Source organism: Canis lupus, chromosome 3 (genome assembly GCF_048164855.1).
Source record: "Canis lupus baileyi chromosome 3, mCanLup2.hap1, whole genome shotgun sequence".
Taxonomy (NCBI): Eukaryota; Metazoa; Chordata; class Mammalia; order Carnivora; family Canidae; genus Canis; species Canis lupus.
The window spans coordinates 7,802,661-7,816,072 of NC_132840.1; the positions used below are offsets into that span (position 1 = coordinate 7,802,661).

Genomic DNA, 13,412 nt, shown 5'->3' on the forward strand with positions numbered 1-13,412 from the left:
AGGCTGGGTAGGTGACCAGGACCCTGGAAGGAATGACCAGAGAGGTGAGAAGAAAGTCCACAGCAGAGGGACCCTCCCAAGAGACTATTGTGATCCTGGTGGGCATGGTGGTCAGGGTGCCAGACCCAGGAGGGAGATGAGGGTGTGGGCTGGGGGCGGGGGCAAAGGGGGGTCCCCAGCCACGAACCATCTGTGGTAAAGTGGGTGGAAGGAAGAAGGTACGTTCTCATCCTGAGCTTGACAACATATCCCCTCCTTCCCCAGAAAGTCACTCCAGCTGCTGAGACAAAAATATATCCGCGGAACAGAACATTGATGAACCATATGCCAAAATGAGGAGGTAAGAGGAGTTCATTCAATTTCAGCCTCTCAGGCTATGAATGGGGAGTCAAGGACCCCCAGCTCTGGGCCCGCAGAGTCACACATGAACCACTGAGCACTTGGAAGTGGAGTCTGGGTCCTGTAGCAACGGGCCAAACGTTGCTTCCCGAAACTCTGGAAACACTAAGAGTGGCTTTTGCTTAGGGAACAAAAAGCCAACACTCGGAGGGTGTCAGGCTCAGTAGAAGATAACGGGTAATGACCAAATTACCATGGTCTAAAAACTCCTCCAATTGCATCCAAATTAGCAGAAATAATTATGATTCACTTTAATTAGTGACTATGGAAGTGAAGCCTTGGGCTGTTGGGCAGAGTGCCTGGCACAGCAGCTGCGTGACAGCCAGCAGGGAGGGGGCAGCTGGCCAAAGAGGCTGCAGGCCTTTGTGAGCCGGCGTTTGCCCCTTAACGGACTGGGGGCCCCTGCCTCCTCCTCTTCCCTTTATCTCTGCCACCACTGCTGCCCACCTTCACCACCGGCCAGGCACCACAAGAACCCTCCGGCCTCAAGCTCGCTCCCTACCCCATGAGGGTGTGCACCATGTTGCCCCCACTTCCAAATGAGGAGATAAAGGCTCAGAGATCTGAGGAACTTGCCCCCTTAAGAGCACCTGGCCAGGTTGGTCTGAGCCTGGACCCTCCACCCTTGTCTCTGAGCTGGGCGCCCACCCGTTCAGCTCCACGAAAGGCCTCGCCTGCCCCCCAGCACTCCAAGAGCCTAAGGACCCCTGGCTGCCACCCTCATCCCCTGGTGCCTCTACGACAGGCTGATGTGCGCCCCAAGGTCAGGGCCACGGCCTCCTACCTTGAGAAACAGCGCTCCTTTGGAGGCCAGGCCGTCGGAGCGCCGCCCGTTGGGGTAACAGTGATAGGCCACGTCCATGATTGGGTAGCGGCTGGCGAAGAAGAGGCCACTGTTGAGAAACTTGAAGCTGCAGCAGCCTTGGCAGCCGTACACCCCGACGTCGTACAGAATGTACTCGAAGTAGCCGTGCAGCTGGTCTTTCAACTTGGCGGCTGCCCGCTTGTCAAACACCTCCTGCAGGCACAGGAAGTCCAGGTTGGCGGGGAAGAAAGCGGAGACCTCGTGGTCAAAGGCCTCGTCCGGGTGCCGCCTCCTGCGCGCGGCCGCCTTCTTCACCCCGGAGGCCTTGTAGGGGAACTTGCTGTTGGTGGCGCCAGGCTCCCCGCTGCCACCGCCGTCCGCCGCGGCCCGCGTCTTCACCAGGGACTCCCTGGAGGCCGAGGGGCTGCCCAGGCTCCCCGAGTCCCCGTCCCGCTGGCTGTGGTTGGGCGTCTGGCCCTGTGGGCTCCCGCCAGCCCCGTTCCTGGTCTGGCCCCCGGCGGCAGGGTCATCAGCTTCGGGGGGCCGGCCCCCCTCTTCACCTCCGATGCGCACAATGCAGGCGTCCTCAAGGCCAACCCCCTCGGCCGGGTCCCCGGAGGCCGGGCCGTTGGCAGCCTCTTCACTGGGGTGACGCCCGCCGTCCCCCTTGTATTCCACAGAGGCCGTCCTCTTAATGCTCCCAGGGACGGCCCGGGCCACGCCATCACTGCCCTGCGGTGACACCAGGCTGCTGAAGCTGGCCGCGCTGATGGAGGTGTTGGTGGGCGAGTCGATGTAGATTTTTATCTGGGGCCGACTGGCCCCGTTTCGGATTCTCTGTCCGATCTCTCTGGCCCGCGCTTGGGTGTTAAAAACGTTGTTGAGCCTGGCCAGCGAGTCAGGGAGGAGGCAGAGGTTGGCAGTGGCGAAGCAGAAGCTTTTGCCAGGGCCTGTACCCTTCCATTCACTGAGCAGCGCCGCCCCACTAGCCGAGCCCTGGTCCTCCAGCCGGGAGTAGATGTAGGGTCGGCGGGCAGACTGCAGTGGGGACCAGAGGAGGAACCCAACAAAGGCGAAGGGCAGCGAGGCAACCAGAAGGGCCAGGTAGATGGGCGTGAAGAGCACGGTGCAGAGCAGCTGGAGGTAGCACGGGTCGTCCGCCCGCTGGCGCTTCTCATAGGTGGTGGGTATGAAGGAGGCCACGAGCCGGTCCGCCAGCCAGTAGCATGGGAAGAGGAGAGCCCAGGACACGGCGTGCAGGGCGGACAGACAGCTATTGGGAAAGGGAGCCGTGTACAAAACCATCGCAGCTCACTGGGCGCCGCAGCCGGCCCTACTACATGGTGTCCGTGGCAGCGCGGGCACTTTCCTGTGAGGGGTGGGCGAGTGGGGGAGCAGGTGCAGGAGGGGTCACCTCCTGGTGAGATGCGTCTCTGGGTGGTCAGTGGTGAGTGTTGGCCAGCCAGTCATGGTTCACCTCAGTGGGCCATACTGGGCCTGCAGGGGAACCTGGAAGATAGAAAGTAAGTGGCTTGACTCATCCTTAATGGAGCAGGTGGGATGCTGGGGCCACTCCCTCCCTTCACCCTGTTCCTGTCTCCCCCATCAGAATTAGGAGTATTCTGTTTGCCTGTGTGTATTTGCTTTTCTTTTCTTTTTTTTTTTTCTATTTTATTTTATTTTAAAGGATTTATTTATTTATTCATGAGGTATACACAGAGAGAGGCAGAGACACAGGCAGAGGGAGAAGCAGGCTCCCTGCAGGGAACCTGAATAGAACTCCATCCCAGGACCCCAGGGATCATGACCTGAGCCAAAGGCAAATGCTCAACCACTGAGCCACCCAGGTGCCCTGTGTGTTTGGTTTTCTTGCAGTAACCAACTTGGTGACGTGACCCTCTCTAGCTGTCCATCTTGATCTTGTGACCTAATTGCTTAAAAACAGACCCTGGATTTTGGGAGCAGCCTAGCTTTGTGGGCATTTGGGAGGCAGCCTGGGGGATCCTGGAGGATGCCCAGGCCTAACACTGGCCTGAAGCAGCCAGAAGTGTTTTTGGAACAGGTAAGGGGTGACCCTGGTTCAGAAGAGCCACAAACAGAGCCACTTGTCACTGAGTATCCTTCAGGTCAGGACAGAGGGAGCAAATGGTGAGAAAAGGGGCCAGAGAGTCCCAGGGTTGGGGGGGAAATACAGCTGGCAAGACCCCGGAGAGAGGGGCTTTAGCCACAACCAGCTCTCACTGCACCCCATCCTCCATCATGAGACTACTCTTACACTCCCACTCCTGCTGTCCCCCCCAGAAATCCCCGACCAACGAGGATCTAGGTACTGCGGGGGCCTTACCAACTTTCTGGAATGATGGTCCCTGTGACTTTTGGAGAAGCGTCCTGGGGCTGTGAGGATCTGGCCCAAGCTTCTCCCCTAAGCCTGAGATCCAGCCCCAGTGCCCAGCTGAGGCCCATCGCTGGAGGACTGAGTCCACCCCAGGTTCCTGTCCCAGCCGGTGCCTGAGCCTCATTCCAGGCCCCAGGGCCCTGCCTAGCAGAGGCCCCCAGCTGCAGTTACAGCACTGAATGTAGAATTGATAAAAACAAGAGTCTGGAGTGTTTGCCCAACCTCCAGAGACCCGTCGTGATCATTCTGCAGTGAAGCTAGTATAAGCATAATCTAGAGTCTTTGTTACCAGATCTGCGGGGGGTTCATTTCCTGCTCACTGTCCCACTGACCCAGTCCAGCTTCTGCCCTGGTGCCATGGGGGTCTGTGCTCATGTTCCAGCCATCCTAGCCCCACTGCCTGTCTTCCTCCTGCCTCCCTGGCCCCTCCAGCCGGAACCCGGGTGCCACGTGGGTTTAGCCCCTGTGCTGGTCCATGACTGCATCATGCTTCACCCACTTTCTCGGCTTTCTCTCCATCAGGCCATCTTCCACACAGGGGCTGGAGGGATTTTATCTAATCTGACTGTCCGTCAGATACCCCAAACCCTCTAAAGCCTCTCTTGGCCCTTTCTGGGGTGTTTAGTCTCCTAGCCAGGCCAGCCGTGTCTGCAGCCCCACCTCCAACTGTGCCCTCTCCCACTCGGGGAGATGTGGCTTCCTGCCTGTGCCCTGCCCCTGCCCTAGCTCATCCCTTCGCTTCTAAGACTCAGCTCACAAATCACCTCCTCAGAGAGGCCTTCCCCACCCCCGGCCCCTCTTTGCCGGGTGGCTTAGGTATAGCCACTGGGGGCTCCTGGCCCCCATTGTACACAGCCTGGTCTCTGCAGCTCTAGGTCAAAAATGCTCATGGAACACGGCCACCTCCCCAGCAGACCAGGAGCTTCCCAAAAGAAGGGGTTGCACTGAGAGCTTGGTGGGTCCTGGGGCTGCAGCAACGGAGCTCAAGAAATGGGTGGGTGAATGGAGGTCGCTGTCTCCAGGCCTGAGGCGCACCTGTCACCTAAGGGCACCTCCATGGCTGTGTCTCCAGGGCTGATTTAGTGGGGATGGGGTGCTCGTCCCAGACCAGAGCTTAATGTCTAAGATGAACCTTAGCTGGTGTCGGTGTCTCGTTCTGGAGGATACATTTCACAAGGATTTTTCTTTCTTCGGGGGGAAATCCCTTTGAAGAAAACACTAGAAGGTTACAGTTTGGGGAAGCAGGTGTGTCTACTCAGACCACAGCTGTCTGGCCAGGAGCCACGGGAAACAGTTCCTTGCAGACAGCTTTGCACTGCACCTCGGCTTAATCTGGGAAATGCCATGCCATCTGCCTGGGGCACAGGGACCATGTGGCTTTGTCTGGTGCTGTAGTAGAAAGGCCTCTCACTCAGGTGTGGGCAATGAGGCTCACTGTCAAGGACGTTGGTGAGGCCAGAGGGCCAGCCACTGGGTCCCTCTCCCCTTCCCCATGGGGCAGGGGTTGAGGAAGCTGTTTCAGAGAGGATGGGAGGAGACCCCTGACATCTGCCTTGGAGTCCCAGACCAGACAGTGACCTTCACCACCTGCTCCACACCCAGCCCAAGTCCTGGTCTCTCTCTGAAGGCCAGGCTCTGTGTGAGGGCTGTCCTAACCTCAATGGCCTTGACTTTGGGGTCTGCTGATTCAGAGGTCTGTGAACTTAGGCAAGGCTCTGGGTCTGGGGCCCTGAGACCAATTTTATAATGACAGTGGCTGAAATTGGAGGGTTTGTTGCAGGCTTGCTGACCCTCTGTGCACATGATTTTTACCCCCCCAGCAGAGCTGTGTCACCACTGTGGCCCAGAGCTCATGGCTAAGTACTTAGAGGGACTAGTGGCTGTCCAGAGTCCTCCCATGCCTGCCATTTGACAGACTTACTTATTCTTTCTTTAAAATCCCAGCCATTTCATTTGAATTTAACCTGAAGTTGGGGTAACAGCCTACTGGTTCCATCCGTGCCGGTGGGTTTGGCTACCTTCGGCACAGCGGGCCTGCTCATGGCAGTGTGTGGAGGGCCAGCTTCAGACTGGCTGGAGTGAAAGCTATGGAAGAGGGCGCAGAGCTGCCTGCATCAACCAGAACTAGAGGAAGGAGTGGCAGGTCCTGGCCCTGCAGGTGGGGACAGTGGCTTGGGATGGTGTCTCCCAAGGCTCCAGCAGCCACTACAGCTGGCACCAAGGTGCTGGGGGTAGGGGTCTAGGCCAGACTTCTGGGGACCTCCAGACACCACCCCCAAGTGCATGGAGGGGGCCCACACCTAGGTCTTCTTAGCTCTTCCCTCCTCTCCCAGTGGCCCAAGATCACCGGCCCAGCCTGGCCAACACCATCTTCACCTGAGTGCCTATCCCACCCCATCACTGTCCCCCAGTCCTCCATCTCAGGCCAGAATGTGCCTGGTGCTCAGAAGAGCTGATTACACCTTCCCTTTGGTGGTCCATTATCTTGGAGGAGGAGACAACCCTAAGACAACCCCAACTCTTTGCCCAACCCCACCCCCGAGGGGTCCCTCTCACCCTCGAGGTGGATGCAAACTCTCTTCATCACAGGGCCCCTGAGAGAAATTGCCAAACCTTCTGTTCTCCCTGTGGCTCATCCCTCACACTGGCCGGGCAGGGCGGGGATCCCTCTTCAGCTGCCCTGTGTCCACCTCACCTCTGTGGTGGCTCCAGAGACCCTTCTGGGCAAGCTCCCTCCCAGCCCCGCCTGCAGTGGCAGTGAGTGGCCCGGCCTGACCTTTCTGCCTCTCCTGGGCTGGCCGTAGGAATGGTTTTGGTCTCCATTCAGGCCTCGGTGGGTGCGAGGCGGCTGGCAGCCCCGGGGCCACCACAGCGCTCCTCCAGGGTGTAGCAGAGCTGAGCATCCCAGCTCTTCGTGGCTGCCGGGCCCTCGTGCCCACGCCGCACCCGCCCGCCATCCCCAGGGCCCTGGGCAGAAGGCCCCCCAGCTGCTGCCCGCCCGCCCGCCCGCTCCCGCGCGGTCCCTGCATCTGTGCACGAGGCTGCTGACGCACTTGACACAGAGGGGATTGCTACCAATGGAGCCAGTTTCTAAAGCTCTGTGGTTAATTATTTTGTCTCAGTGAAATGAAAGGAGGATAAACAAACAACAACACATTAATTAGTCTGATCTGCACTTTCCCCGTGAAAGAGGGGAGTGGGGGCGAAACTCCAGAGGCTGGGAACTTCCCAGAGAGCTTTACAGTCCTCGGGGGGCACCCAGTCTGCACCTGTGGGCCCTTTGTCTTGTCTGTCCGCCCTCGGTGGGGCAGGACAGTGTGGGTGGCCCGGCCCAGGCTCAGCCTCCTGGCGAGGAACGCCCCACACCCCGTTCTCCATCTTTACCAAGCAGAGTCCACCATGGGCGTCTCTGATGGGGGTGACAGGTCCCTCAAAGCCACATGAGCTGTAGCCACTCGATCCCACACGCTGGATTGCCCTTTCAGTTTCTTTTTTAAAGTAATAGTCACTCCTGGGTTTCTCCCCATTATGAGTCCTGGCGTTGGCTTCCTGGTTGCTCAGGATGTCCCCTCCTCCCCCGCTTGCCCAGTGCCCCAGTCTCCAGAGCTGGGCTTGGGTCCCAGACACCCTCAGGTCCTCGTGGTCACTCCGGAGCCCTAGGATCAGTGTCGGAGGCTACCTAGGGCCCCAAGAGGGGGCTCCTGGGAGTCAAGCTGTCCTAGAAGTGGAGACCTCAGGCTGGCCCCCTCACTCCCTGCTGCACCGATGCTCAGCTTGCACTCAGGGGTCAGGCTCGCTGAGCCTATCTCATGATCTCTGACGTGGGGTCAGCAATACCTGCCTCCAGGGCTAATCAGGAGGACTTATCCCTCCCTACCTCCCCTCCTCTTCCTTGTGGGCCTCCTCAGCTGAGCTTGGCTCCTCTGTGTTCTGGCTGCTTACACCCTGATCTGTGGATTCAGTGGATTTTGAAGATGGGACAAGCTGGTTCTGCGCACTGTGCTGGGGGCAGTCTGAGCCCACCCACCAGTCCTCTAAGCTCCTAACTGCCCTTCAGATCCGCAGAGACCCATCCACCCTGTTGAGGCTCGAGCTGCCGGCCTTCATGGACATGTTCCTTTCCCCACAGCGAGGACCAGACTGGGCCTGACTGTGACGAGCAGCCCGGGCTGCAGGCCACGCTGGATAGAGGGAGCAGATCGGTTCACAGGCTGATCTACCTGGGAGGGCAACTTGCCCGGGGCAGTTCGGGACCCAGACAACTGTAAGTCCAGATGGGAGAGGAAGTGGTGGTCACAGGCTGGCCCGGGAGCTCATATATTGGCGACACCTGGCGAGGCATGGGGCGATGACAGAGAGAAGCTCCATACCAAAGTTTCTCCTGTGGGTTACTGGTATCTGTAGTGACTCGACCTGCAGCCACCACAGCACGGGGAAGGGGAGACTTGGACTGCTGCTCACAGGCCTAAGCCAAAGGTCCTCCCTCACACACCTCCCTGAGGGCTGGTTGCTGTCTCTTGGGGAGGGTGTCCACAGGACGCCTTGGTCAGGCCTGTCCTATTTGATGTTGAAGATGGCAGGGAGGTCCCCACCAGCCTGCTTGGGTAAGCTGCAGTGGACAGGCCCTCTGCTACTGGATACCACGTGAGCCTGGCACCAGGACACCCACCTCATGTCCCATCTCCCTGGGAAATGGACCTGGCGGGCATGCTGGTACATAAGACCTGCTGCACAGAGGATCAAAGGGTCCTAGGTGAGTGCTGACTTTGACTCTGAATTTCTCCTGCAGTGGGAAAGTGAGCAAGCCAGACCAGTTCTGCTGGCCAAGGCAAGCCCTGGCTCCTGTAAGGAAGCCTGAACCATCTTGAGAGATGTCTGAGCTTTGGAGAACTTTTGGGAAGTTGATGAGGGTCGGGAGTTGCCCCAGGCTGGGCAGAGGATGGAACCTGTCCCTCCTTCATAGCCCATCCCTCTGGTCCTCATGCCTGCTGAGCCTTCTCTTCCCAGCAGCTGGGCTGGGAATCCTGGAGCAGAGGGACCTCCTCCCATCCTCCCTGTGTCCACAGGCTCATGTCTAAACAGGCACTGGCCCAAGCCCCAGGTTTCTGCAGCAAAGACTGAGAGGATTGCTCCAATCCAATTACCCAAATGTGCTTGTATCCGCTGGTGGCGCCGGGATTGGGCCAGCCCATTTCTGCCTGGATGCCTGCCGCCTGGGGGTTGGCATAGCAACGGGAGCTCTGAGCTGCTGAAACTTAGAAGTCAACTGGTCACTAGGAGGACAGACTGAAGAGGATGCCTTTCTAATCCTTGAAAGTCACAGGAATGGAGTCTGGGGTCTGGCATGAACATGTGTGCTGTAGCAGCAGCTCCCAATGACCTAGGTATGCCAGGTAAATGCCCACTGACCCTTCTAGATCCAAAGCACCTGTTCCCTTATCTCTGAAGCCCTCCCCAACTTCTCCATCCCATCCATACCCTCCCTGCCCTGCACGCCCTCCAGCTGTCCCTCTAATCGGGCACGTGTCTATTTGCACGTCAGGCCCCCACCAGCAGCCCAGCAGTGCCTGATAGAGTCTCTGGCACCAGCACAGGCCCAAGTCCTAGCCTGCTCCACCCCTCTGGCGGTGGCAGACCCACTTTTGTCTGCCCCACTCCATCCCAAGGGGAGGGCAGTGAGCCACACTAGGTCCATTGGCACCACCACCCCCCCGGCCCCAAGGTGAATGGTCATATGACCTAAACTTTCACTGGTGTTGTTACTGAACCCCATAGGAAAGAAGCCCGCATTTTCTCTGAGATGGAAGCATTAAGAGCCTGAAGCTTCTGGAGTCTTCCTTGAGAGTGAATCTAATTCAGAGGAAAACAGACCTTGGGGCTGGAAGGAGAGAGTCCTGGGGGCACTTGAGCTCCAGTTCTCCTGTGCCTGAAGACAACAACCCCAAGAGTTTCTAATCAGTGAGTTTGTGCATTACTCTTTTCTTTGCTCTAGTCAAAGTTGCATTTCTGTCACTTGCCACCAAAGGGATTCCACCTAATATATACCAGTGGCCCAATCTTTCTGAAGATTTGTCTTTGTCTCCTGGGCAAACTCCCCCACCCCGGCCTGTACACTGGACAAAGGGGGGCCTTTCTCCTGAGTCCCTGAAGGCCCTGTGAGACCGATGGCAGGAATCCGTGCCTATATGGCTTGAGCATCCCTCAGGAGATAGCAGTGCAGGTGTTACAAGCACAGAGTTGGTGTCAGATGTGCCAGGTTCAGGTCCTCCTGCTGGATATTGGGCAAGTTGTTTCACTGACTCTGAGCTGTAGTTTGCTCATCTGTTCTGCATACATGTGTGTGTCTCATGCATATACGCTATCTCAGGGTATGAACAACACTTAGAGCAGCACCTGCCACATCGCTAGTAATATTTTTGTTACTGTTGCTATTGTTAATTCCCTTGCTGCAGAGGCCCTCAGGATGGACCTGGAGTCCTCAAAGTTTCCTCCTTGTGTGAGTGGTTGCTGGACAAAGACGGTGCCCTGCTCTCCCAAACGAGGGGAAAGGATGGTACAGGGGAGGCAGGGGGCTCCATCTCCTGGCAGGACCGTCTGTTGGGGGCTGCTTATGCAAGCCCGAGTCACAGGCTTCTGCAGAAACCAGATGCAGGCAAAGGGGCCATAAAATTTTCAAAAAGATACTTTCTATGGGAGCTATTAATGCATCATGTGGTTTCTGAGAATAGGAACAGGCTGCAAGCAGCTCTGTGGCACTCCTTCAATCAGCCAGCCTCGGCATTTCCATGTCAGAACTCAGAAAGCCCAGATGAAGCTGATTCTTGCATGACTGGAAAGCAAATCTCAATCCACATTGGAGGTATATGTGCCAGGAGTGCTTGAATCAATTTAATATTTAAAACAGCGGTACTCCTGGGCTTAAGACCTTTTGTTGCAGTGATATGGGGCAGTTGCCCTGAGACCATGGACTCCATCATAGGATGGGGCTGTTTGGGGATCTGGCCACCCTACCCTTTCCTGTCTGCCATTCCAGAATCATCCATTGGTGACCAGAAAGGGGGCCATTGAGGAGAAGGCTGGATGGTGGCTGGCACCTAAATCCCCACCTGAGCTGTCCTGAGTGGCATCTTCTCTCATTCCCACATACCCCTGTATTACACTCAAGAACCTGCCTTCAGCCTATGTTTGCTTAGGTCTGCTGGAAGCTGAAGCCCACAGGGCTCCTTGGCAGTCCTGTGCCCTGATGGAGGCTGAGCCCAGGGTAGGGGGAGCCTGGGGGCAGGGCTTCCTCCTTGATGAAAATCGGATCTAACGTCACTAACATCATTCCAGGCTCTCCTCCATATGGGCACTGACAGGGCAGCTCCAGGGGAGGACTGGAGCAGGAAGTCGTAACTACCGAAGGGGAGGCTTTAAAACATCCTTAAGCGAGGTCCAGGTCAGGAGGCCACGTGTCAACCACTGAACATCTAGAATGGCACGGGCCTTCTGTCACCAGTCGTCTGAACCTGCCCAGTGCTGAGGTCTGTGCCTGAGCTGGTCCTCACACACGGACATGAGCAGGGGGTCCTGGAACGCCCCAGCAGGTCACGTCGCCTGCCTCAGGGGAGCTCTGTGGTGCCCACTGCGTGCCTGGTTGAGTGCCAGCATGCACACGCTTTCAGCTGGCCAGCCCCACCTCCACCCCGAGGAGAGGCCCTCCCCGGGCATGGAGGCCAGGAGGGATCTCACTCTTCTCGGGCTCTGCTACTGGGGCTGCTGTCCCCGCAAAGTCCCTGCTTCCCTGCTGATGTTAATGGTTCATGAGCTGAACAAGGCTTGGAACATCCTTTGCTTAAGAAGAAATGACAACATACTTTCTGTGGGAGTAGAACTTTAAATACAAGTCCACACAAATGGTAGGATTTCTGCAGACCCAGCATTCAGCTGCATTTCAAGTACAGCATTTCCTCCTGGAATGGATTGGCCGACTGAGCGGTGTGTAGGCATTTCAAGGCACCAAAGAACACAGAGGAAGACAACAAACCTTCCTAAAACAGAACAGACTTGCTAAAATTCTTCTGAAGGGAATCATTTCACATTCAGCCTAAAGTTTTCCGTGCAAAGAACATTTAACAAACCCAAGTCCTAGAGGAGAATTTATGCAGAGATTAAAAAGCAAATCGGTGTGAATGAGTAAATAAAATGAGGCGTCAGCATCTCGCCAGGCCTCTCTGCAGCCCTGGGCAGCTGGGCCCAAGGGCGGGGCTTCCTGGGCAGAGGCTGGGTCTCATTCACCAGCCAGCGCTCAGGCCCCTGTCCCGGGCCCTCTCAGAGGCTATGCTCCAGTCCTCCCTCGCACGCAGTACTACTGGAGCCCTTGGCTCTGACAGCACCAGCAAGAACTCCCTCCCCCTAAGAGAGGAAACCCCACTCAGGCTAAACCGAGGACTGCCTGCTTCGAGAGGGCTCCGACCTGCCTGTGGGATTTCAGAGCCTGCTCCAGAATGTATAACTGGGAGGGATTGGGGGCTGCCGGAGCCTGCTTCCCCCAAGAGTGAGATGTTGAGCTTCATTTGCCTCAGACTGAATCGGTCATTTGTCCACAGCAAAGGCTAGTGGGGTTAGAGATCATGGGGATCTCTAACTTGGATCCCCAGGGGTTCCCTCTAGTTGCTGCCACCAAACTTGCCTTCCAAGGGTCTTCTGCAGGTCTGGGTTCCCACTAGCTCCAGCCCCTCTGGTAGTGGTAGCTGTGCCTACACCTATTCTTGCCTGTTGAAGCCTGCACTTCTGAAAAGGGAAATGAGAACCCTTGGCTCTGGATATGGATTGCTGATGTAGACATGCTAGTATAGACAGGGACACGTCTCCATCTAGGAATGACTACTTAAAAGATAAGCACACTTTATCTTTGTGAACATCTGGGTAGATGTTTCCCTTTTCGTCTCTACCTCTGCCTCCCAGTCTAGGATAGGACTCTTGCTTCCCTTCCTCTGGGCCCCCAAGGGCTGGAGCCTGCTCTCCAGGCATGAGGCAGGATTGCTCTTCCAGGTCCTCTTGTAGCTGGGTGGAATCATGTGACCAGCTCTGTCTGACCAACTAGATGTGAGAGCAAGTGATATATGTCACTGCTGGGCCAGAGTACTTAACAGCAGAGTACTTAACTTCCAGAGTTCTCTCCTTTTGCCACATCTACCTGTAGTGTTCATGATGGTGGGTGCTCCAGCAGCCTGCATCCCAAAGTGAGGACACATGGGGCAGGGCCCCCACTAATCCACATGTCGTATGAGCAAGACAAAAAACTTTGATTTGGGGCAGCTGGGTGGCTTCTTTTTTTTTTTTTAAGATTTTATTTATTTATTCATGAGAGATGCACAGAGAGAGAGGGAGAGAGAGGCAGAGACCCAGGCAGAGGGAGAAGTAGGCTCCATGCAGGGAGCCTGACGTGGGACTCCATCCCAGGACCCCAGGATCACGCCCTGGGCTGAAGGCGGCGCTAAACCGCTGAGCCACCCGGGCTGCCCTAGAGGAAGGCTTCTGATTCTTTCTTTCTTTCTTTCTTTCTTTCTTTCTTTCTTTCTTTCTTTCTTTCTTTCTTTCTTTCTTTCTTTCTTTCTTTCTTTCTTTCTTTCTTTCTTTCTTTCTTTCTTTCTTTCTTCTCTTCCTTCCTTCCTTCCTTCCTTCCTTCCTTCCTTCCTTTCTTCTTCTTCTTCTTCTTCTTCTTCTTCTTCCTTCCTTCCTTTTCTTTCTTTCTTTCTTTCTTTCTTTCTTTCTTTCTTTCTTTCTTTCTTCCTTCCTTCCTTCCTTCCTTCCTTCTCTTCCTTCTCTTTC

The 13,412-nt window shown here is 56.3% G+C and overlaps 1 protein-coding gene across 1 annotated transcript in view; it reads right to left on the minus strand.

Annotated features, from left to right (window-relative positions):
* SMPD3 (sphingomyelin phosphodiesterase 3) overlaps window positions 1-13,412 on the minus strand; it is an 82,442-nt gene that overhangs the window by 11,588 nt on the left and 57,442 nt on the right. Inside the window, exon 3 of the mRNA XM_072816338.1 lies at window positions 1,184-2,713. Coding sequence (XP_072672439.1) covers window positions 1,184-2,509 — 1,326 coding nt within the window. The 5' untranslated portion in view covers window positions 2,510-2,713. The remainder of the gene's footprint in view (window positions 1-1,183; window positions 2,714-13,412) is intronic.